Source organism: Protobothrops mucrosquamatus, unplaced genomic scaffold, assembly GCF_001527695.2.
Source record: "Protobothrops mucrosquamatus isolate PMUCROS unplaced genomic scaffold, P.Mucros_1.0 scaffold33, whole genome shotgun sequence".
Lineage (NCBI taxonomy): Eukaryota > Metazoa > Chordata > Lepidosauria > Squamata > Viperidae > Protobothrops > Protobothrops mucrosquamatus.
In genome coordinates, this window is record NW_015386417.1 from 1,641,810 (window position 1) to 1,667,253 (window position 25,444).

A 25,444-nucleotide genomic window follows, 5' to 3' on the forward strand; every position below is an offset into this window, starting at 1 on the left:
ATAAAACGCTCCCCTGGTCACGGCCGACAACTGGTCATCCAATGTCAACCGTGAATCCAGGAGAACACCCAAGTTGCGGACCCGATCTGAGGGGGCCAAAGTTTCGCCCCCTATAGTCAGCGATGGAGTCAGCTGACTATGCCGAGGCGCCGGCAACCACAGCCACTCGGTCTTGGACGGGTTGAGTCTGAGTCTGTTCTGGGAAACCAACCATGTTTTAGATTCTGTTTAGATTCCTCAAATATTTTAAAATTAACATCCTGATTCTCTTGGACTGAAAGTAAAAAGAGGAATCTAATTTATTTCAAGTTTATCTATATTAGTTAATAAGAAAAAGGTATTGCCCAAATTTCAGGTTTTGGTTGGCCAGGTACTTCCCCATCACACGATTGGTAAACCTAGAAATGCCAAGAACCGAATGTAGAATATTTTACGTATATGTGAGTTATGATCTTTTCATTAACATAAATGCAGATGATCAGATCCAACAAATCAGAAAATAAAGATTTAGCCCAGTTATCCATTGTTGTGGATATCATACTGAAATATATAAAGGCTTACCATATAAAAATGGCAAAAAATAGTATTTTTGAAAAAGGATTATTCCTTAAAATTGTAATTGGTTCCAAACAGATCTTTCACAATTAAGAGACCACCTTTGTTTGTTTAATGAAGAATGTTTACAGATTGCCTTTTTTGGATAGAACATGATTCACAGAGCTAAGAGGGGAAAAACTGTAAACAAAGTATATGAAAAATACATTATTAGAACACCACCTAAGGAACAAAATGTACACTAAAATGAAAATTAAACATTTATAAGAAGTTGAAAATATGTGATTTAAAAACAGACAATAGGTCTAAAGCCAGTTTTGCCAAAAAAATTCACTTTCACATCTCTTCAAAATGGTGTCCAAATAAGTATGTATGGATAATATGTAAAAAGAGAAGTTATACTGATGCAAAATCAATCACTAGAAAGTTGAAAAATTAATTATATAACTTATATTATCTGAAGATGGTACAGAAAAAATTCAACAATTTTTCTCCATCTGTGGGTTCAAAGAGCTACTGTGAAAGTACAAAGGTTCACCTTATTCCTCACAAATATTCTGTAACAAATGCACTTACTCACAAGTTTTCTAAATTTTCAAGTCAAAGTGTAAAAATATATCTCAGCAGTGACCTCCACTGGATAAATTATGCAATGCTTTATTTTTTTTTACATTGCAGTCAGAACTTATAAAAAATAAAGAATTGCCTTCTAAAAATGTATTTATTAACCAAGTTTCACTGTTAATCTTGATACATTTATAGATTGGATATATTGTTTTAATAATATCAAACTATCTCAAATACCTAATTAAGTTATTTCTAAATAAGCAATAGATATATAATCCCATTTGTAAAGTTATATTGCATTTACCAGTGACAAATAGTGCAAAGCAAAGAGTTATTTTGCCCCCTACAGATCTTTTTATTTAATCCTCTTTTTATTACTGCTTTTTTGCAAATTGGTATTCTATGTGCATAATTTATAAGTACATACATTTATTAGTACATGTAACTAGTAAATATAAATTAGGAAAAGGTACGTTATCAAGCATAACATATAAATTCAAAATGCAAGAATTATCAATTTCTAATTAGAGTCAAAGCAAGGGTATATTGTTACTGAGATACAGGTAGCCACTTATTCAGCAACAAGTTATCATGGCACTGAACAAGGGGGACTTAATGACAGATCCTCAGAGTTATGGCCGTTGCATGTGACTGCCATTTGTGCCTTCAGGGCCAGCTTCTAACAAGCAAGTTAATGGAAAAACTGGCAGGAGGTTGCAAATAATGATCACCTGACTGAAGGATGCTGTTAACCTATGGGATTCGCCAAATAGCAACTGGAACAGCTGACAGAAGTTGGTACAGTCACATAACATAACACACTGTGACTATGCCACTTAGCAACCAAATTCCCAGTTTCAACTACTGTCAGTAAATGAGAGCTACTTAATAGGAAATAGAAAATAGCCAGAAAAGAGGCTATTTTTCAGATAAAAGCATTTAAATAATAAATGCAAAAGGTTTTGGCATTAAATAATACAGAGGAAAAAGAATTCTGGATCAACAGAACACTTACTGTAGCTAAGAGAGAATATTATTAATTTTGCTTGTAGTTTGCTTTCTGAGAATCTTAGAACCACATCTCAAGTTCATCGATTTGGGGAAGGTTATATTATTTCATTCCTATAGCATGATGTGATTTGGGGTTAGTTTTATAGTATACAGCAATGTTTACAATATATTGTAAGTTGCAGTCTTCCTAATAATTAAAGTTCACTAAATATCTCATACTCTGTTTAACTATGTTGTTAATGGTTTTTTTTTGTATAAGCTTTGCAGTGTTTATTTTATTGCACCACAGATGCATAGAATCACTTTTCTAAGTTCTTCTGTCAATGAAGAGTTAGGAATTTATAGTCTAGCCCCCTATCTGACAGATCTTATTTCATCTTGGACAAATGGTGGTCCAATCTTTTCTTGAAAAACTCCAGGGATGAAGCATCTACAATCCTGGGAAGCAAACTGTGCCACTGATTAATTGTTCTTACTATCAGGAAATTTTTCCTTAGTTCCAGGTTGGTTCTCTTTGACCCGTTGCTTCTTGTCCTATCGTCAAGTACTTTGGAAAATAAGTCATCTCCTCTTCTTTGTACAGCCCCTCAAGTGCCGTAAAACTATCATATCACCCCAGTCCTTGTCTTCATTAGGCTAGATATATGTAGTTCCCTTAACCTCTCATTGTACAGTTTAGCCTCCAGCCTCATCCTTGCACTCTTTCTAGGATAACAACATCTTTTTTTTATCATGGTGACCAGAACTGGATGCAGTATTCCAAGTGTAGTTTAATGATATTAACACTTCACATGAACTTGATACTATTTCTCTGTTGAGGAAGCCTAGGACCACATTGGTTTCTTTGGCAGTTGTAGCACATGCTGGCTCATATCTAAGTGGTTGTCCACTAGGAAACCTAGATCTCTCTGAGTTACTGCTGTGGAGCTAAATATCACCTATTATATACATGTGTATTTTCTTGCCTAAATGTAAGATATTACTTTTTGCACCAATAAGTTGTGTTTTGTTGGATAGAGCCCAGTGTTTAAGGCTGTCAAAATCCTTTTGTATCTTGAGTCTATCTTCTAAAGTGTTAGCACTTATCCCCGGCTTGGCATCACCTGAAAATTTGATGTTCCACTTCTATCCCCTCATTTAGATCATTTATGAAGATGTTGAGGAGCATTGGGCCTAAGACAGAATCTTGAAGTACCCCATTGTGTGCTTCCCTTCATGTAGATTTAGTTCCATTGAGGATTACACAATGAGTGTGGGTTGATCAGCCAACTGCTAATCCATCTGCTGGAGGTACACTCTATCCCACAAGAAGTAGACTGCATTCTATTTTGTCAAATACTTTAGTGAAGACTAAGTATACTATGTCCACATTTCCCTGGTCCACTAATTTAGTCTCTTTATCAAAGAAGGCAATAATGTTTGTCTGGCATGACCTGTTCTTAACAAACCCGTGCTGGCTTTTAGCAATTGCCTTGTTGATTTCTAGGTGCCCACAAATCCACTACTTATTTATTTATTCCAGGATTTTTCTGGCTAGTGATGTCAAACTGATTAGTCTGTAGTTTCCTGGATCCACTTTCTTTCTCTTTTTGAAAATTGGAACTACATCGGCTCTTTTTCAATCCTCTGGCAGTTCCCCTGTTCTCCAGGAGCTTTGAAAGACTTTGCTCAGTGGTTTTGGGATCATGTCTGCCAACTCTTTCATGTAATCTGGAATATAATCCATCTGGTCCTGGTGGTTTGAACTCTTCTAGAGTGGACATATTTTACCAATGTATTTTCTGTGTTCCTGCTACCATTGTATTGTTTTTCGTGGGCTGGACTATTTTTTCCTTTTATGTGAATACAGATGCAAAGAAAGAATTGAGCAGTTCTGCTTTCTCCTGCTCCCCATCATCTTCTTACCGTCTTCACCCATTAGTGGATCCCCAAAGAATGATCCTAACAAGCTTCAAGTGACTAAGGGGCTCTGCCTACTGTTTGGTATGTAGTTTTTTGGACACGTGTGTGAAGCTGTCCCTCTACCTGCCTCAACTTTTCCGATGTTCAAAGGTTCCCTTCTTTAGATTCTACAAGATTCTCTCTCATGAAGCCCACCTATCATCTGTTGTTAGAGGGAGACAAGGAAAGGTGTTTGTGAGTCTTTGTTCTAATTGCCAGAAGGCTACAGCAACTTTCTTTGTGCTTGAAAAGTTTAAACTTTACTCAGATTTATTTTGCAGCTTGTCTCAAGAAATTCAAGCAAGAAATAGTGAATTTTACACGTGCTTGGATATCATCAGCACACAGCCATAAATCATCAACACAATGAATCACCACTGCCTCTCAGGTCTGCAGCCGAAGTATCTCCAGGATTCTCCACTCAAAAAACAAAACAAAACTTCCTCTACAACCTAGCAGAAAGTGGAGAAGAGATTAAAAAAAGAGATAGTTATAGTAACCTCATTAACGGCTGTTACTCCAGCAGCCCATAATCTTAACTTTTACTCAACAATTGCAATTCTTTTTGCTTCTTGTCCAGGAGGGTGCTGCTTAGAGAAGGCTGTTTTTGCCTCTTCTCCAGGTGGGATGATTCAATTTTTTAATTCAACTTTCTGGAACTGCATTCATGCTCTGCTGCAGCACCATAAAAAATCCTAACCCAGCACTCCATTCTCATTCTCATAGACCCACTGCTCCAACACAGAACCATTCTCAATGCTAAAACTCTCCCACACTTTCATTTTAACCATGGGCTTATAGAAGGGAGACAGGAATTGTTTTGTCCCCCCTCCCCATGCAACCTGTCTCAGTACCGTTTTACATTTTCCTCCTTGCCTAGGGCACCTAGGCAATTTCATTGGAAAAAGGGAGCTTGAACTGAGAGTTCAGGTTTTTATTCAATACGAGAGGATTCTCACTCATTCCTCCAAAGCCAAATTCCCCCTTGCTTTCTGGATACTTTCAATCTTTGCTCAGATGAGTCCAGGGGTGGCTCAGAATTAGAAGGACACATTCACTTGACAAGCCTCCCTAGCCAAAGACTTTGAGGCATGGATTGTTGTCTTATGCATACTCCTATAAAACACAGGTATATCTAACTGTGACAGGTTTATGGATAAAAATGTAAAAAAATATGCTAAAATAAATAAAACAGTGAAGTGGTAGCACAACTTGAAAGCAAGAAGCTATGACTTACTGTAGTGATAAAGCTTGCTGATTTTTGTCAGGCTGCAAACACTAACTGTAGAAAACACTGGGCATCTGCTTACCTTTCATGAATAATTTACCACCCTAGAAAATGGACATATTTACTATAAACAGTGGAACAACAAAGCAAGCATGCTCATTTATAAGCCAGAAAACTAGTATGAGATGCTAATATGACCTTAGTGAAGCATATCAAATGTCACTGACATTGTTTTCCCTAGTCATTTGATAACAATCTGCTCAGACAATTAATTGTATCTTTTTAAGGGATTAGGTCAAGAATGCCAAATGTGACAAATAAGAAAACTGAAATCCAGTCTTTTAGTAATAGTGAGACACACTATTTATTTTTATTTATTGTTTAGCTGGATTGCAGTCTATCTTGCAACATTTTTCCCATGTGTCTTACAAGAAGTTTCAAAAATATGATTTAGATTTAGAATAAAATATATTTAAACACTTAATAGTACAACTAACAGATGACAGAGAAGCCACCACAAAAATCTTAAATTTGGGGGGAAATTTATTTTTGCCTGGAATGTAGATTTTGTCATCTAGGTGAATGATTTATATTTCAAGCCTTTTTGTGAGCTCACCAGCTTGAGGATCCTTATAAAATGAAAACACGGAATATCTAATGAATTCACTGACACAATTGAATAAATTATAGTAGAGGAATGGGAAACTCACAGACAGCATATGGCCTCAGCATTTCATCTGTGGTCCTCCCACACCTAGAGACTATGGTGAATCTGCTGAAAGGCGGTAGCAATTTTTTTTAATAGCAGAAATGTGAATAGAAAGTTTCTTGGGGGCACCTCATGCTTATTTCAGCCTTAATATCTCTTTATCATGTGAAAACAATTATTTTCATATCCATTATTCCCAGAGATCTCCCCTTGAGAATAGTGGAGGATTGCACATCCTGCTATAATCTTTGCTATCCAATTCATCTCTGATAATGTTTTCTACATCAACAATGTGACAACAGAAAGAAAGAAGACATTCCTTCCATTCAAGTATTGCCTTGTTTTGGAAAGTAAAATAAAATTTTAAAAAAATCACACAACCATTATGTAATCCCATTATACTCATCATAAATATCTTTTTGCATGCCTTTTTCTAAGTCAGATCAAAATATACCTATCTCTAAAGCCCATGTGTTTATGTGTACTGCTTACTATGAAAGCAGATGAACAAGTGCTCCTTTGTATATAGTATACACAAATACAACACGACTTCTTGCGGCAGAGGAACCCTCATATATAGCACAAAATGGTACATTACTATACACCCATACAAACTGACTTATGTATAATCCTGAACCATCCTCTATCTGTATATAGAAAGGAAGATGACACTGGTGTTGATATATGCAAGCTCTCTTGCTAGTGCAAGGGCAAAACATAACTCAAATGGATATTGCCTTAATTCAGGGAACCATAAGCTGGGGGAGGTTTAAGATTATCCAATCAATCCAATATTGATTTATTATAGCCAATTTCAATAAAATAAATTTTAACCTTCCTGTAGAGTTGATTTGTCTGCTCTACCTAGTCAGGCTGACAATGAGTGCTTGTATCTACCCTTACACATGAAGGCTTTCCTGCTGCAGACAACAACCCTTGTGTACTTGTGGAAGGATGTAATAGTATATGGGAAAGATCATGGAAGATGGGAGTAAGAGATGAGTCTAGGGAAGGGTCAGATAAGAGACAGCATAGTCCACAGCTGCTAGTTGGTGAGAAAGCGCTCAAAAGGACATTACCTAAGTTCTCAGGCTGTAAAGGTTAATGTGGTACAATTGTACTTTCAAACTTCCATGATGTTGTTACTCTAGTTTTACAATAAACTAAAATTACTTTATCTGGTCATGTTTGCTGTTTGCTCTACACACATCTCCTTCAACAGTTTGAGTTTTTTAAAAAATAAACATTTTGCACTATGTATCCACACAAACAAATACAGTATTATTAAGAAATGTATAGTTAGCACAAAATATATTACATTTAAATAACATACAAAAATAATCTATTAACCACAGAATACTTTCTACATTAAAATAAATTTAAGCTTCAAGTACCAATAAAACAATATTACTAATAGTCTCAAAATTCATCATATATAATTATGTGGATACACATATGAAAATATGTTGAACAAACCATACAATTCAGAAGCTATCACAAGCTATTAAATACATAAATACATACATACATACATACATACATACATACATACGAACGTACATACATTCATACCTGCAACGTATCAGACCATTCTGGATCTAATCTCCCAACCTGCTAGCTTAGACATGGAAAAGCAGTAAGCTCTAGGTGGAAAGGGTAATCTTCAGCTCCCTTCCCATTTAATAGAGGGAAGAAAGGTTCCATTAGTGCAAAAATTAGATTTTACCCTAGGATTATAAAACATTAATTGCAAAGGAAAGATGATTTCTGCAATATGATATTAAATATTAACTTGCTGTTTCAGTGTTGACAGCATTATGGTGGTGCAATTGTTAAAATGCAGTATTGCAGGCTAATTCTGCTGACTGCCAGGGGTTTGATCCTTACCAGCTCAAGGTTGACTCAGCCTTCCAGCCTTCCATTAGTAAAATGAGGACCCAGATTGTTGGGCAGAAAATGCTGATTCTAAACTGCTTAGAGAGGGCTGTAAATCACTGTGAAGAGGTATATAAGTCTTATTGCTATTGCTATTATTTGAATGAAATGTGCTACATTTTCTGCCAATACAATGTTGAACACTGAACAGGAAGAAAATTCTAGTAAAATAGCATGAAAACATTCAACAATACAAGAGACCACTTACAAAATCTGTAATATTTAACAATGTTCAAATCAATTAATTGCCAGGAATTCATTTATACTGAGGAAGAAAGGAAATATTTAGAAATGTACTTACCGGTGAGCTTGTTGTGACTGAGAACTAGCTGTGTGATATGAGACAGACTGACTGTAAATAAAAAGAAAAAAATAAAGAATGAATAAACAGCCCACATTATACGATAATTACAAAGTAGAAAATAGCTAAAGAGCAGGTTGCAAGTTATTCTTTTATAGCAGTGGTGGCGAACCTATGGCATGCGTGCCACAGTTGGCACACAGAGCCCTCTCTGTGGGCACGCGTGCCGTCGCCCCAGTCCTAGGCCTTCAGCTGGGTTTTATAAAACCTTTTTGCTTTAGGCCTCCACCACTGTATACACACACACACACAAAGTTCAATCAATCAGTCAATTTCAACTTCTCGTGGGAAAAAAAGATCTTGCAAAGTTGGAATTGATTGATTGAACTTTTTAGTCCCACCCAGTCTGCCATTACCACCGCAGCCATGCCCACCCAATGGGCCATGCCCACCCAATGGGACACGCCCACCCAATGGGACACACCCACCCAGCACCCGATGATGCATAAGTGGATTTTGGGTTGCAGTTTGGGCACTTGGTCTCTAAAAGGTTTGCCATCACTGTTATATAGCTACCTAGCAAGATTTCAATACAAAACATTGTAGATTTACCCTAAAGATCTAGTTAGTGAGGTAGTTTGACTAGCATAACACTTTTCATAGAACTAGGTTGCTTGCAAAATATCATTTTAAAGTTTTGTATTATGACTCAGTTACTGTACATAATCAATAAAAATCTATTTCCAATCCACGTCTGTTCTATCCAAGTTTATTTTATTGGGTATCTTTTTAAAAACATATTTAATTAAAATGCTGTACATACTGTATATGTATTTGTCTTAAGTACATATTCTATATAGATTTTTATATGATTTCATATTAAATTTCAACTAAATACAAAAAGATTGGCTAATTAGAATAGAATAGAATAGAAAGGGTCTCCTAATCCAGCCCCCTGATCAAATAAGAGAACCTATACCATTTCAGACAAGTGACTAACTAGTCTCTTCTTTAAAATTTCCAGTGATGGAGTGCCCATGATTTCTAAATGCAAGCTGTTCCACGGGTTAATTGTCCTCACTGTTAGGAAGTTTCTTCTTAATTCCTGGTTGCTTCTCTCTTTGATAAGTTTCCAACCATTGTTTCGTGTCTTGCCCTCTGGTGGTTTGGAGAATAGTTTGACGCCCTCTTCTTTGTGGTAGCCCCTCAAATACTGGAATACTGCTATCATGTTTCTTCTTTTCTTTAGACTAGCCAAACCCAAGTCCTGCAGCCATTCTCCATACGTTTTAGTCTCCAGGCCTTTTATCATTTTAGCTGCTCTTTTCTGAACTTTTTCCAAGGTCTCAACATATTTTTTGTAGTGTAGTGAACAAAATTGGTTGCAGTATTCCAGATGTGATCTTTATGATCTTCATAAAGTGGTACTAATACTTCGTGTGATCTTTTTTTAAAAAACAAATTTTATTGGTTTTTTTAACTTTTACAACAAAAGTGCTCGAGACACACCGTGGTGATGGGATAGTTAAACATCCAAAAACGAAATCATATATGAATAACTCAAGTAAATACATTAAATATTCCTTCTCTATTTCTCTCAAATAGTATAATATATTTAAAATGATCCATTTCTACATTAGAGTTCTATACATCCTAATCCTGTTTTTAAACTTTCTTAATTTAATTACCATAGTCCAATTTAATCTTAAATAAGCATATTATCACTTCAGGTACCCCTTCCCAAATGTATTCCGGTTCTTAATCTAATGAGTCATTCATTTTATCAGAAATCTCTCTTATTTCTTCTTCCACTACAAAGTAGTTAGCCTGATTAAAATATTACTCTACCTTATACATATACAATCCATCATTCAATCTATCTCTATAGGAAGCAAAATAATACAAAACATTAAATCATTTCAGTCCATTAGGAAGCATTCAAATCTCATCCAGATAGATATCATATCTGAAAACACGCTTATTGTTACACAAAGCATCATCTTACTAACTTAACATGCTCAATTGTTAAATCAATCCAGATCTCTAAAACCTCTTCCATTTTCTTATTCTCATTCCATTACAAAATAATTTTCATACAAATAAACATATTATTCCAAAAGATACATTCTTATATTTAGCGTATATATTCTAATAATCACCAATTTTTCTCTTGCTTCTAACTTTAAATCTTAAACCTTAAGTCAATCCATATTTCCACAAGGCCTTTTTAATCCATTAGATATGGCTTTAAGTTTCTCTTTTTAGTCTTATTCTGGCTTTCTTTTTGTGCCAGGCCGGTTTTCATAACAAAGCCTCTATTTCAGCAGATAGATCTCCCTTTGTCATTTGGATCAGTAGAAGACATCCCATCCTCTGTGTTAGGGGCATGGCTCCTTTGTCATTAGATCCTTGTTGCTTTAAACATTCAAGTCTCAATCTTTGGTTCTTTTGATCCTCAAGGATGTGAGTGGGATGCTTATAAGGCAATATAAATTCCTCTTTAATCTCGGTTAGTTCCTCTTCTGGTATATTTTGGTTTATAGAACAGTCAGTTGAAGTCTGGAAATCAGTTTGAAGGTTTGGAGTAATGTTTCTGGCTCTTATTTCTGTAGTAATCTATTTTATTTTAGCACATACTTGCTCAGTGGCTAAGTTTACAATTTAATTGTAAGTAAGGTTTCTCCATTTCAATAATAATTGAAGACAGTCCTTTTTATCTTTTAGTGGGGCCTATATTTATTAGAAATTAAACAATGTTCACCCCCACAATTTCTAACCGCTGCATCAGCTTCCTTATCTTTTCCCTTCTGTAATAGTTTGAAGGTCAAGCCAACCTCATCTCCAGACAAAAACAGGCAGTTGCAATATTAAATGTTCGCCACAAGATATCCTCAGTGGGTTGCAAAATCTTTCCCGAACACCATTTTCTTTCCTTTTTCTCTCTCTTTTCTTAAAAAAAAAGAAAAAGTGGAAAAAGAAATATTCTTCAAGTGTAAAATAAAGATAAAGCTCTATAAAAAAGTTTTTTCTGTACCTCAAGGTAAATAAGAGTAAAGTAATTAAAATTAATTATTCTGTCCTTTTGTTCAGCACATTTCTTCCCACGCAAGCAAACACCGCTCTCTCAAGACAGGAAAATGATTCCAAAAAAGCTTTTACAGGCAGAGAGAAAAATAGGGTGAAGAGAGGAGAAGGGAGGGTCTCACCCGGATCATCCCCGGTGGGTCTTTCATGTTTAGATGTTTCTGTGACTTTCGGCTGGTGCAGCTAGATGATCGGCCATCTTGTAGGACGATCTTTGCTCCATTGGCCTAAGGAGTTAGCTGGAGCCGCGGAAGAAGCTGCTGCCTTCCCGCTGTCACCAACAAGCCTCCTCATTGATGGTCGCCCCTCCAGGGCGACTTTCAACCCACTATGGGGTCTACCGGCGAAGAAAAAACAGCTGGTGGAGAGACAAGTCTCTTCACACGACCGGACTCGCCGCGAACCGGAACTGGAAGTCTTTTCGTGTGATCTTGATTCTATACTTCGGATTGTATTTCAAAGACTCAACTAGTTCACAAATAATGAACTCAATCAGCCAAAACATAGCAATAATTATCTAACCTTAAGAGGAAGCAGATATTTGGGTTGGGCTCTGGGAAAGAGAGATAGATAAAGGAAAAAACCAGTAATAATGGGGAAAAATAACAAAGCAGCCTACAGTGATTTACCTATGTGTTTATAAAGAAACTTAAAAACTAATTAAATATAAAACATGATAATATTAAAGACAGGGTGCTTTAATATGGTCATATACTTAAGCAGAATTCAATTGATGTTAGCTTGACATCTGTGCTTTTCAAGATACTGCCAACAAGTTGCAAAAGAATAAATTATCATTATCCATTGCACTATATACATTAGAGGAACTATTTTGCATTCTTGGCAATTTAAAATATTTTTGAAGACAGAATTTGCATCCTTGGGGAAATATCTTTTACACTAACTCTCAATTAAATTATTAATCCCTAAGACTGAGAATAGAATAACAGGGAGATTGAATTATAAAGAGAAAAAAATGTAATTGGAACTACTGAAGAACTTCTTTAATAAAATAAACTATAATAAACTGTGCCTTCAGATCCACAAGATGGCACCGTAGCTTCATTTTTAATTCAGTGCATAACATTTAGAAAGGAAGAGTTTATACTGCTACTGTAAATCTCATGTGGATCAGGAAAAAAAACCAGAAGGCAAAATGATATATTCCCATCTTTTTTTAAAAAAAAGTCTATGACAACTTGTTATAAATCGAAGAAACTATATTCTCAATTCCCTAAATAAGGAAATGAATGAAAAAATCGTTGAAAAAAGTCTAATTCAATGGCATGTCACAATACATATTTATTTTCCTTCTTTTTCATGAGGTATACATTGTAGCATCCACAAAATAAAAGCCTACTGGACTATCTATACTTATGCTTTTCTCAGTTTTTGCTTATGTATATGTTTATGCACATAGCCCATTCCTATATTTAAAAGTAAGTAAGTAATATTATAGTGTGTTATTATTTCTTCCAATAATACTAAACCCTCAGATTCTGAACTGAACAAGGTTTCTTTGGAGACTTCATTAAGCCATTGCTAATAGTGACAGCAATGTAATTCTGTCAATCCTTCAAAGAAGATCTGATCAGGCAACAGACTCCACGAGGTGATAAAACTATACCTCACTGTATAATAATAGATTCCTGAAAGAGTCATTCCAAATCTCTGCCTCCCTTCCTAGGAATTAAAGAATGTTTCTGTCCTCTTTGTTTACATGGTTTTTAAAACTGCTTCAAAGTCATGTCCCTGAATCTGTATATCACCTTTTCAACTATGTATTTTGAGAACGCAAATTATATCAAAACCAGCAAGTACTGTTTGGCAACAATGGCAACTTGGCAAGCTGGAGAATTCTGGGAGTTGAAGTCCATACATCTTCAAGTTGCTAAAGCTGAAAAACACTGAGTTAAAGCAGGGCTGTCAAACTGCCGGCCTATGGGCCGGATGCATCATGACAAAACCACGCCCACCCTATTGCCGGCAATGGAAAAAAAGTTTGACATCCCTGAGTTAGAGTATTGCCTGGAGATGAAGGATATGACCATATTATAGTAGGAACATTCACTAGTCATATCAACATACCGATATAAATCTTTAATGCTCTTCAGGTTTTCAGACAAGACCATATATATTCTTTTCCCATCGATACTTAAAACATTTGTGGAGGATATGCTCTGGTTGCTCTAGCACCATTTTACTCATATTTTATTTCAGCTTAGAATATAATGGATAAATCTTTTTTGCATTGGGGAAAAGGAAAAAAGGAGAAACTTCCTGACACTTAGCACAATTAACCAGTGGAACAACCTGCCTCCAGAAGCGGTGAATGCTCCAACACTGGAAGTTTTTAAGAAGAGACTGGATGGCCATTTGTCCGAAATGGTATAGCGTTTCCTGCCTGAGCAGAGGGTTGGACTAGATGACCTCCAAGGTCCCTTCCAACTTTATAATTATTATTATTATAAAATATGTTTTAATCTTAAATTTATTTATGTTGCTTCTAATCTTATTTTCTAAAGTTTTAGGTTATCAATCATTTAACTTAACACTTTATTATATTGGGCTTTTTTGGGAGAGTTGGATATTTTGATTTTACTGCCTTGCAGAAATTTTTGTTTTCATAGAGAATGTGCTATGATTATAAAATAAAATGAATGAAATCCTCATTCTTTTAGTACTGAACAAAATGTGGCACAGGAACTAGTTTCTGAGCATGTTCCAAAGCACAATGTGACATTTAAGACATAACTATCCTCCCTGGGATTAAACTAATAATATCAGCATTCATGGGAATGTCTGCACGGATTAGAGTTCAGTTGCAAACTTAAACATTTCTGCATAGGAGCAAAAGCCACTGAACTCAGTATAAATTTCTTCTGTGTAGCCATTTGGAGAATTGCACACAGTTCATGCCCATATTTACTATTAGAACTTTGTATCAAGATTCGCTCTATAAAGTTGCTAGTTGTTTCTTAAAAATATATTTATTCCCTAATTCAAAACGTTGTAGAAATATAAAAAAAGATTGGCTGACAAAGTGCCACTTTGGCTATCACCTCCTGAAGCACTATATAGAAAAGAGATGCTATTGGAATGTAAATAGATGACATATTGGGATTTATTGATATTTGAAAAAGAGGGACTTAAAAACAAGAGAACAACTAGTAAGTGAAGGATTTGTTTGTGATTGGTTTAATTATTATAGAGTTTTTGAAAGATTTAAATTTGATAAAAACTTTTTGTTTTCACAGAGTCTGAATTGGGTATCAAATGTTGTGGAGATGACCATCTGATTGCTATAAGAACATAAAATGCTACCTAAAATGAATCTGGAAGATAAATGTGTCAGATTATATTGTAAAATGGGCGAAGTTTTTGGATATAACAGCACTAGATAAATGGGAGAATGTATGGATCAATGTTTAAAAATTTACTTCAAACTATAGTTTGAAAGAAAATTTTTACAAAATGATGTATTGTTGTATTTGACCCCCGATAGACTAAAACAAAATATATAGACAGTGTGTGTATAGATGTATAGACGGATTCCAACATGTTAAAAATGTAATCAAAATCCAGGTATATTTTATTGTATGTAGTGGTCTTATAAATATGTTAAATCATACTGGATAAACATAATAATGATAATGCAGAAATATTTATGATACAAATATTAATGAAACAATTTGGGATGCTATTTCTTTAAACGGTTATTGCTGTGAAGATTGTATATGCTAAGCAGTGGAAAGGATAAGAGATGCCGACTGTTGAAGAATAGATTTTAAAATTGACTGAATTAGCAGGGATGGCAAAGTTAATTGCCTTGATTAAAGAGGCAGCTTTATAAGAGATTTTCTATGTGTTAAATACAATAACAGATGGTTAACAGAGAGATTTGAAGATTAGTGTAACATTTGGGCTAACCCATTTTCTTTTTTTAACATATATATTATGATTAAATGTTGGGTTCTTTTGATTATTAAATAAATTCTTTCCTCTAGAATATTTATTTATTTAGTATAGTATTTTTGTTTAAAGAAAAAAGATGGGAAAGCTTATAACTATATGTAGATTTGCTATGTAAGGGAAGGAGAACCTATGAGTTTATTTATTTATTTATTTGTCAGCATCCAGCTGGAGTGGATTCTTTATGTTCAATATTAGATATATTTGACATTTGGCTTTTTTTCTTTTCTCTTTTGTTGTACACAAGATTTTTTTCCTTTTTTTGTTGTTAACATTGGATGTTCATTTTGTAGATTACAAAGCCATGTGAAGCTTCGATAAAAATAAGCGGTTATTCAAACTGCAACAAACAGGAATGAGATTAAGACCCAGGATATGCCTTTGTCATATGATTGTCTTAAAAAAGAAAGGAACTGCATTAACAGGGGACTTGCCTGGGTGGGGCATAAAACTTTTACTTCCAAACTGAATCTGTTTTCCAGTCAAATTAGGTCTATTATTTCAAAATGGTAGTTATAGTGTCCATAAATTATCCTGGAGTAACTTAGAGACAAGGATGATAAACCAAATAACCAGCAAATAATGTTTTTCTGCAAATACAATTATTTATTTATTTTTAAATAGAAAAATAAATCCTTTACTGCTGAGACTAGTATAAAACGTTTGCCAAGGAAGCATGCCACAGAAGCCTTACCTTTTATTTATGTACTTGGTTTATTTAATTTACACCGTTTATTATTCTACTTGATCATAAGTCAAAGAATTCAATGTAAAGGAGGGTTTACTTTTTCTTAATATTAAAGCAAGCCAATGAAAGGGAAAATGAATACATATATGAATACATGTACCGTATTTTCCGGCATATAAGACGACTGGGCGTATAAGACGACCCCCGACTTTTCCAGTTAAAATATAGAGTTTGGGCTATATCAGGGGTAGGCAACCCAAAACACTCAAAGAGCCACTTGGACACGTTTCCCATCGAAAACAAAACACTGGGAGCCGCAAAACCCTTTGATATCTAAAATGAAGATAAGACTGCATATATCCTTTTTTACCTTTATGATATATGTGTGTGTGTGTGTTTGTGTGTGTGTATGTTTGTGTGTGTATATATAAAATAAAGGTAAAAAAGGATATATGCAGTGTTGTCTTCATTTTAGATGTCAAAAGGGTTTCTCTCTCTCTGTCTCTTTCCTCTCTCTCTCTTTCCTTTCTTTCCTCTCTCTTTCTTTCTCTTTCCTCTTTCTCTATTACTTTCTCTCTCTCTGTTTCCTCTCTCTTTCTGTCTCTCTCTTTCCTTTCTCTTTCCTCTCTTTCTCTTCTCTTTCCTTTCTCTTTCCTCTCTCTTTTCTCAATCTTTTTTCTCTTTCCTCTCCCCTTCTCTTTCTTTCTCTCTTTCCTCTCCTTCTCTCCCTTTCCTCTTTTTCTCTTTCCTCTCCCTCTTTATCTCTTTCTTTTTCCTCTCTCTTTCCTCTGTCCTCTTCTCTTTCTCTTTTTCCTTTCTCTTTCCTCTCTCTTCTCTCTTTCTCTCTTTCCTCTAACTTTCTCTTTCCTCTCTCTTTCTGTCTCTTTCTTTCTCTTCCTTTCTCTTTCCTCTAACTTTCTCTCTTTCCTCACTTTCTCTTTTTCTTCTCTTTCCTCTCCTTCTCTTTCCCTTTCTTCTGTCTTTCTCTCTTTCTCTTCTCTTTCTTTCCTCTTTCTCTTTCCTCTTTCTTTCTCTTTCCTCTTTCTCTCTCTTCTCTTTCTCTTTCCTCTTTCTCTTCTCTTTCTTTCCTCTTTCTCTCTTTCTCTCTCTCCCTCCAGGTTAGGAGAGAGAGAATGAAAGGCAGACGGCGCCGAACGGGCAGGGGGGAGCAGGACGGGAGGCAGCGGCTCCAGTGGCGACACGGCAGCATGGTCAGGAGTCCATGCCGCCCCCAGCCTGGCCGCCGTGTCCTTAGCCGAATGGGCGGGGAGGGGGAGCAGGACGAGAGGCAGCGGCTCCCGGCCGCCGCCCCCATCTCATCCTCAGCTGAACGGGCGGGGGGAGCAGGACGGGAGGCAACAGCTCCCGGCCGTCGCCCCATCGCGTCCAGGGAGGGGGAGTAGGACGGGAGGCAGCGGCTCCCGGCCGCCGCCCCCATCGCGTCCTCAGCTTATATAAAGGAATAAAATAGAATACCCGTATTTTCCAGCTTATAAGACAACTGGGCGTATAAGACGACCCCCAACTTTTGAGAAGATTTTCAGGGTTTAGAAAGTCATCTTATACGCCAGAAAATACGGTATATATGTATTCAAATAAACACTCCAAACTGCTATTCAATAATTTAAAGCAAGAAGTGTAGTAATTTACAAACATTTAAACACTGCACTTTTTGCTTCCATTTCTCACACATCCCAATTCCCATAAGTAAATATCATGTATTGCTTCAATTTATCAGTGTTGATTTTATTGTTATTTTTCCCATTTACCAAGCTTTATTAGTTTCACATGCTTCAGGAAACTGAATTATGCCTTTTCAGAATCCAGGAATGGCTATACTTAAGTGTGGTATAAACACACATGTGGCACCTATGACCTATTTAGTTTTACTTTTAAAAAAGGCTGCAGTCATTTATGTATTGGAAATAAGAATTTGCATGATATAGAAAAATCATGCAATCTAACCTTCATTTTCAATGTATTTTATGTGCTTTTGCCTCTAGAAATAATGTTTTAAATTATGCTGAAATAATCAGTATAACCTTATACATTTTCATTCAGATATAACATCTACTGAATTCAATGGCTGTGATTTTCCAATATTTTATATAAAATTGCATATCCTATGTTAGCATTTTCAGATACTAACATCCTGATAACAATTTTTAAATGTGGGGATAAAATGTATCCCTGGGAAACAGTTTTGTTTGATAATTTTTTTTCTTTTGTATATTTCCTGCCTTAAAATTGCATTAGAAATTAAACTATGGAACAAAAATCTAAGCATTGTCATTTCTGCTGTTTCTCCAGCTTAAACTGAAGCTACTAGTAACTGAAAATGAATCAGTATGTTCTAGTTTAGGTTCTGAGAAATGCTTGATGTTGTTTTAATTCTCTTCTGGTCAAGAAGAGTTAACTCTTTTTCCATGTCGTCTAGATAGTTACAACTACTATCTAATTAACCAAATGCCACAATGGTAGCTGAAGTGCAGCAACTGCCTAATAAGCTATCTTGTACTAAACTAATAAATAACATAAACATCTTTGGCATTATTAAACAATATTATAATTTCTGATTGGATAATTTAATGTTTCAAACAAAGGGAACTCTTGAGACAGCTGTTACGACTTCACTAATGTCATATCATGAAAAAGAAAATCTCTTACAGCAGCACTGAATTAATTATAAGATAATTAGCATAGAGTTAAAATTTGTCTGTCTCTGAAGATTTCAGGGAGAGATTATTAATCCACAAAATACTTTTTTCATCCCGATTTCTCTACAATCAGGAAAATATTCACAGAACATACTATGAAATAAAATTAAAGAATGGTCTTAGACAATAGTATTTTTCAGTCCTGTAATTCTTAGCACCAATAGAAGTAAAACATGAAATTATACTATCAAGAAATTGATGTAGTCCTGTCCTCTAGAAGGTAGCAACAAATCAGATTACAGGTAATTCTTCACTTACAAGCATTTTTAATAACTTTTTGAAGTTACAAAGGCACTTAAAAATGACTTATCATTTTTCACACTTACAGCCATTGCAGTATCTCCACTGTCACATGATCAGAATTCAGACACTTGGCAATTGGCACATATTTATGACAGTTGTAATATCCCAGGATCATAGAATCACCTTTTGTGATCGTCTAACTAGCAAAATCAATGGGGAAGCCAGATTCATTAACATCCATGTTACTAACTACTGCAGTGGTTTACTTAACAACTATACCAAGAAAGGTCATAAAATAAGCAAAATTCACTTAACTGTCTTGCTAAACAACAGAAATTTTGGGTGCAATTCTGGTAGTAAATCAAGCAGTACCTGTACTCACGAGCAGATAAACATGAACTATCAGAAAAACATATATTGGTATTTTATTGTATGACATATGTCCTGCCTTTCATTCTGAGCGAAAGACAGTATGTATACTTGAGCTGTTTTCCTCTGAAAGCTTTAGTTAATGTAATTTTGTAAAGAACACTATAGTACTGTATTCAACTGGAATTTTGTCAAGTCATTTAATGATTTGTAATATTTAGATCTCAAAATTCTTGAACTACTTTTGTAAATCATATTAAGAACATTCCTGCCTCTCATACCATTCTCCACAAATTTATGATAACTGACTCATTTAAAAGGTAAATTATTTTAGGGGAAAAAAATCAACCTTCATATCCAGATGTTAGAGCACTGTCAAAAGACAAAGTCAGAATGGCAGTGGAGAGGACACAAAAAGCATTGCTCAAAATATATATAAATGTAACTATAAAATATGGGAAAGAGCAAAAAAATGTTTTTTTAAATTCTGTTGTGAGTCACAAACAGCTTCCAATAGTGTATGTTGACTAACAAAAAGCATCAGACAGTAGAATAGTTCCTCTTCCATTTCTGGTCACAGTTGTTTAGGGAACAAGTTGTACAAAGGCTGTCTTGGAAAAGTCTGTCCACACAACACTGACTATCATCCCATGAGTTTATAGTTAAACCTGAAAAAATAGCTCTTGATTACTAATTAGTAATCTCAAATTAATATATTTTCTTAACAAGTTCTCAATTTAATACATAAAATGTACTGAGCCAAACTCTGCTTAGAGAGTCTTGTTGGAAGGGGAAAAGTTCTTTGAACTCAACCTAATAATACGGGTTTACAGACTTTTTAGACTAAGGTGTGAAATCTTTTATGAGGCTGTAAGTCACACTTAGTTTGTGCATCATTTTTCACTATAAAACTAATATGGAAAAGATTCTTGATGGTTTTCAGGGAAGTAATATGTGTGAAACTTGGCCTTCAGGTTGCTAATCTTTAAATTGTTTTTAAAAAATAATCTTAAACAAATACTTATGGAATGAAATCATAGACCTAATTAGTCTAATACATTGTTTCCCTTAATGGCCAACCAGATGTCCTTTGAAACTCATAAGCAAGGCAATGCAAAAGGCCTTATTTTCCTATTTTGCTGGAAGCCAGAATCTGGGCACATGATGCCTTGAATCTTAGATATAGTATAAAATCATCATAACTATTACTATTATTAACAGCAGTAAATATGTATCTATATACAAGGCTTTCATATAAATATCGACCTAATCCTTAAATCTTGTGCAGTAATATATACTTACTGCCACATCACACTTGGGAACTGATAAGGAAAGAGGTTTATTTATTTATGCCCCATGTTGAATTCCTGAAAAAATTAAATTTTGAAACTCAGACTTCCTAGTTCTTTGCTATTATGCATTAGCAGCTCTTGAGACTGATTTACGAAAAGTGTGATCAAGAGGCAAAACCACACAATAAAAGGAAAGTATTATTCAAATGCATTAGTCAATCAAAACATTTTTCAAGATTATCCTTGAAAGATAATCTGCTCCTTACCTACCAAATCCTTATGGAAACATATTTATGCCTGCAGAAATGATTAAACTTGAACTAAGATGAGAGAAGCAGCAAAATACTTACATAATCCAGGTATATCCAACATGTTTGATATGCCACGCTCACACATGTCCACTTCCAATATATTTTTCTCCCTACTTTCCTCTACAATCTTTTTCAAGGATTTTGACATGGTTTAAACTGAAACAAACAGGGTGACTGTAGAATAAACATATAGTAATCACAACCAGCAAGAAACAGACATTTTACTGTTAGTTCCAAATACTTATTCCAAAAATGCACAAGATTTTTCATTCTGCAAATTGCATTTGACAAAGCGAAAGAAATTTGATTTAATATAAAAGTAAAATAAATATGAGTATAATCAATATATGAGTATATTAATTATGAATGCATGTTTATGTCGTGCATTTAATGTTCCTTCTCTGATTAAGCTGTAATTTAAAAAAATAGCAAAGTTGAGAAGTTGCATCCAAGGTTTTGACACACTATCTTGAGGCCTCTTGATATGAGTTTCTCAAGCACTAAAGAGCTAGATGTACTCAAAAAAACAACAGATACAAAAATAATCATTTTTTTCTAAGTAATCAATACAACTGATTACAAGTGCAATAATCAATGCACTTTAACTCTTAAAGTTGCCAAAGTATCTTAAATTTGCTTGCCTGAATGTACAGATTATAGATCAGTGATGGCAAACCTTTTAGAGACCGAGTGCCCAAACTGCAACCCAAAACCCACTTATTTATCACAAAGTGCCAACACAGCAATTTAATCTGAATACTGAGGTTTTAGTTTAGAAAAAAACAACTCATACATTAACATCTTTTGTCTTAAAAGAAAAACACAATGACAAAGCTTTCAATAATACAAACAACTTTTTACTGAAAGGTAAAAGTTTGCATTTGGCATGCTTTTGAACAATTAATGTGATCTTTGCTGTTGTATGCATGTATAATTTGTCTAACCTTGACATATACTTTGTAAGTTTGAGAGCAACACATGCAGCACTCAGGTAATCTGTTAGTCTGTTTCTGGTGTCAGGTTTGATATAATTCAAAGCTGAAAACAGCACTCTCGCTCCGGAGGCTTGTTTTGGCTAGGAAGGGCTTGAGAAATGGATTTTTCCTGCAAAAACCTAGCCAAAGAGAGAGCCGCACGTGCCCACAGAGAGGGCTCCGAGTGCCCCCTCTGGCACGCATGCCATAGGTTCACCACCACTGTTATAGATGAATGGCTGCAAACCACGATGAGAGATTATCTGCTTTCCATAAAAATCTCCATTTGCAATTAAAGTATCAAATAACAAGTGATGGAATCTACAAATGTATAATTCCAGAGCTTTCAGTTTTTCTCCAGAACATCTCATTTTTCTGATTTATGTGTTTCAAAAGCAACTGTCCAGAATAGAAAGCACTTTCAGCCCCAAAACATAGTCAATTATGATTTAGTCCAGTGGTGGCGAACCTATGGCATACGTGCCAGAGGCGGTACTCAGAGCCCTCTCTGTTAGCACGTGTGCCACCGCTGCCAGCAGCAGGTCCATCAGGCCGTCACTGTCACCACCGTTCGGAGCAGGATCCCTGCCCAGCACAAAGGAGGTGAAGCGCCCAACTAGCAAGCTCCAATAGAGGTGGTAGAGCAGAGGTCACCAACCATTGTCGATTGGTGGACTGCAAAAAAAGGGAGGGGGGCATTTTACATGCGTGCATGCGCACACGGGGCCGTGAGCAAGCACCTGCTGCAAATGGGGCAGGGCTAGTGCCTGCGTGATACTCAGTGGCCCTGCCCCATTCTTATGTGCAGCGCCTTGTATCTGCACCCCATGGCACGACGGCAGCCGTTTTTGCGCCTTGCAGCACTGTGGCCCATTTTTGTGCCCCCAGTTTTTGCGTGCCAGAGGCGGCACTCAGAGGTGCCTCCCTGAGGGCACTACAATGCTGATGGCACTTTGCAATAAATAAGTGGGTTTTGGGTTGCGATTTGGGCACTCGATCTCAAAAGGTTCACCATCACTGATTTAGTCTATAAGGCACAATAATCAAAATATAGTTTAACATGATGTGTGGGCTCCAGCCATCATAGTGAGTGGACATAATTGTTCAGAGTTGGATGTCAAACAGGTTTTAATGTATGCATTATTTTTAGGTGGGGAAGAAACCTGATGTAGGTTAATGAAAGCAACTATTTTGAAGAAATATCATAAACCTACCTGGAGCCTCTCAACTATCCATTATAAAAGTGGATGCAACTTTTCTGTCTCCTGGGACAACTCACACCAGTTTTGATATTATGTTCCCAGGAGACAACAACCAACATCAAATGGCAGGATGGGAATAGTTGGAGAAAGAGAGAGGGGGAAAAGTAAAGCGGTGAAGTCTCAGGACAGACTGAGAAGCATTTATAACAGTAAGAACACGTCAAGTCTCATCAATAAATACATGCCATACACCAATACACAAAGGCAAAGAATAGCATCACTACATCCATACCGTACACGACCAAATGGCCATGATCTATCTTATTACCAGAAGAAGAGAGACATAGAACTAACTTTACCCTCAGCTCCGAAGAGAAAAGAGGCAATATGTAAGATGGCACCGTCAGGACTTTTTGAAGAATGGGGCAAAGCAGCTTCATCCTAGGCAGAAATCCATAGGTAAAACCTTTCTTTCACAAGAGCCAGGCATGGGGATAACTATACCTGTTGACCACTGCCTGCTTATTACTGCTTGCTCTCTGAAGGGAATTATTTCTTGGGCGAGGCCACCGCTTCATACTTTCAAGCGGCCAAAGCACCACAAGAAATTTTTCCAAGGAGTTAGAGATGCTCTGGCGTTGGAGGCCTCCCGGTTTAAAGGGGGGGGGCACAGCAACTCACCGTGAAGAGCAACTAGAAGATCGGAGGCACCAGACGCACGGAAGCAGAACAGCCACCGGACTTCAGTGCACACACCCTGCACAAGGTCCGCCTCCCGCCGTCGGGTCCCGTCATTGCCTTCCTCGAAATGCGCAGGCGCTTCAATATCCAGCGCCCGAAAAGGAGGGGGCTCGGGGGAGTCGGACACGCTCCGCTCCAAGTAAGGCGAATTGCCTGAGAGAGAGAAAGGCCCGCCCACCTCTCAGAATATGCGGCCGGCGGCTACCCAATCCCAAAGTACCTTTACTTTTGTACGATTGCTATTGGTGGGAAGATCTCAAAAGCGGGCAAATAAGTTGAGGACCCGAGCGCCGTTTGTTCTGCTGTTGGAAGTGCAGCGTGGGGCGAACTGAAAAAGATTGGCGCGTGCAGGAGAGTAGGACCTGGGAGGCGGTAGTTTACATGTGCAAGTGGCAATGCAATCAGACTGAACGTGGTCTCTTTCTTACACTAACACTTATTGTACTTCGTTTCTGCTGACTCTAGGAAAATAGGCTAGTTTTCAAACTGCCAAGATTGAGGAATACTGGGTTAGTATATGCGTGTTGATGATATAAAACAGATAATCCTAAAATTAAGAATAAACTTTGTATTTAAAAAGATTCATATTTAAGCCTTTTGTAGAAAGTTGAGTTTTCTTGCAGCTTTATATTCTGTTTTGGATTTTATCTAGCTTGCTATCATCTATATAAATATGAACCACACGGTTATAACTTCAAGTCAATTAACAATATAACCCTATTTTTGTCTTCTCAGAAATGAGACGTTTATATTCAGTGGCTCTCCATGCGAGTTGTGAAAGGTAGCACGATGGTGCAGACTTACTCTATTGTGAAAGATAGATTAGATAGATGGATAGAACGATCAGGGGCTCCCAACCAGGGGTGCAAAAACTTGGGTTTTCAAAATTATAGTGTATATGCATAATTTGTTGCCGTTATTTTGAACTTTTGTAAGGGGTGCGAGAATATATCAGAAGCTTTCTAGGGGTGCGGGGTATAGAAAAGTTTGGGAGCTGCTGATATAGATAACCTTTATTGTCATTTTTTACTGTGGGCACAATGGCACACATTAAAAATTAAATTTAGTTGCTTGCTCTGAAAATGTAAACATACATTACACACATTTAAACATACTATGTACAACATATGTATAAACCTGCACCCTTACATGTAAGTAACATATACATATTAATCACTGTCCATCTTGAATACATAACAGAAGAAGGATTAGTTATTGGGTGATTTGTGACCAATCAAAATTATCCCAACTATGTCACAGTGCTTTTATGGGGATAATGCTAGGAAAGATAAGGAAACTAAAAGTGGGATGCTAATGTTATCACTACTACTTGTTCTGGGATGCTTAGCATAGGCTGCCAGCCAAAATGATATGGCACTGTTCTTAAATTGTGGGTATTTTTTTTCTATTCTTCATTGTGTCAGTCTTTTCAGCAGGCAAGATCAAGACAAAGGAGCTACAGGGATTTCAGGAATGTTTTATTGTTATAGGTAAAACAGAAACTTGAAAACCTATCAAAGTATCTTGCTATTCCATTTTGCTCAAATAGATCAAAATGAGGTTATGTTGGGTTTCTTTCTCATACTTTCTTCTTTGCCAAGATT

The 25,444-nt window shown here is 36.2% G+C and overlaps 1 protein-coding gene across 3 annotated transcripts in view; it reads right to left on the reverse strand.

Annotated features, from left to right (window-relative positions):
• Positions 1–23,890, reverse strand: part of RSU1 (Ras suppressor protein 1) — a 104,201-nt gene extending 80,311 nt beyond the window's left edge. Inside the window, exons 1-3 of one of the 3 annotated variants that reach the window (XM_015811215.2) lie at positions 23,781–23,890; positions 20,963–21,079; positions 8,248–8,298 (exon numbers count right to left, since the gene is read on the reverse strand). In XM_015811215.2, the coding sequence (XP_015666701.1) occupies positions 8,248–8,298; positions 20,963–21,071 (160 nt within the window). In that variant the 5' untranslated portion in view covers positions 21,072–21,079; positions 23,781–23,890. The other 2 variants (XM_015811212.2, XM_015811213.2) reach the window with 2 other exon arrangements.
• Positions 23,891–25,444: the final 1,554 nt, after the last annotated feature.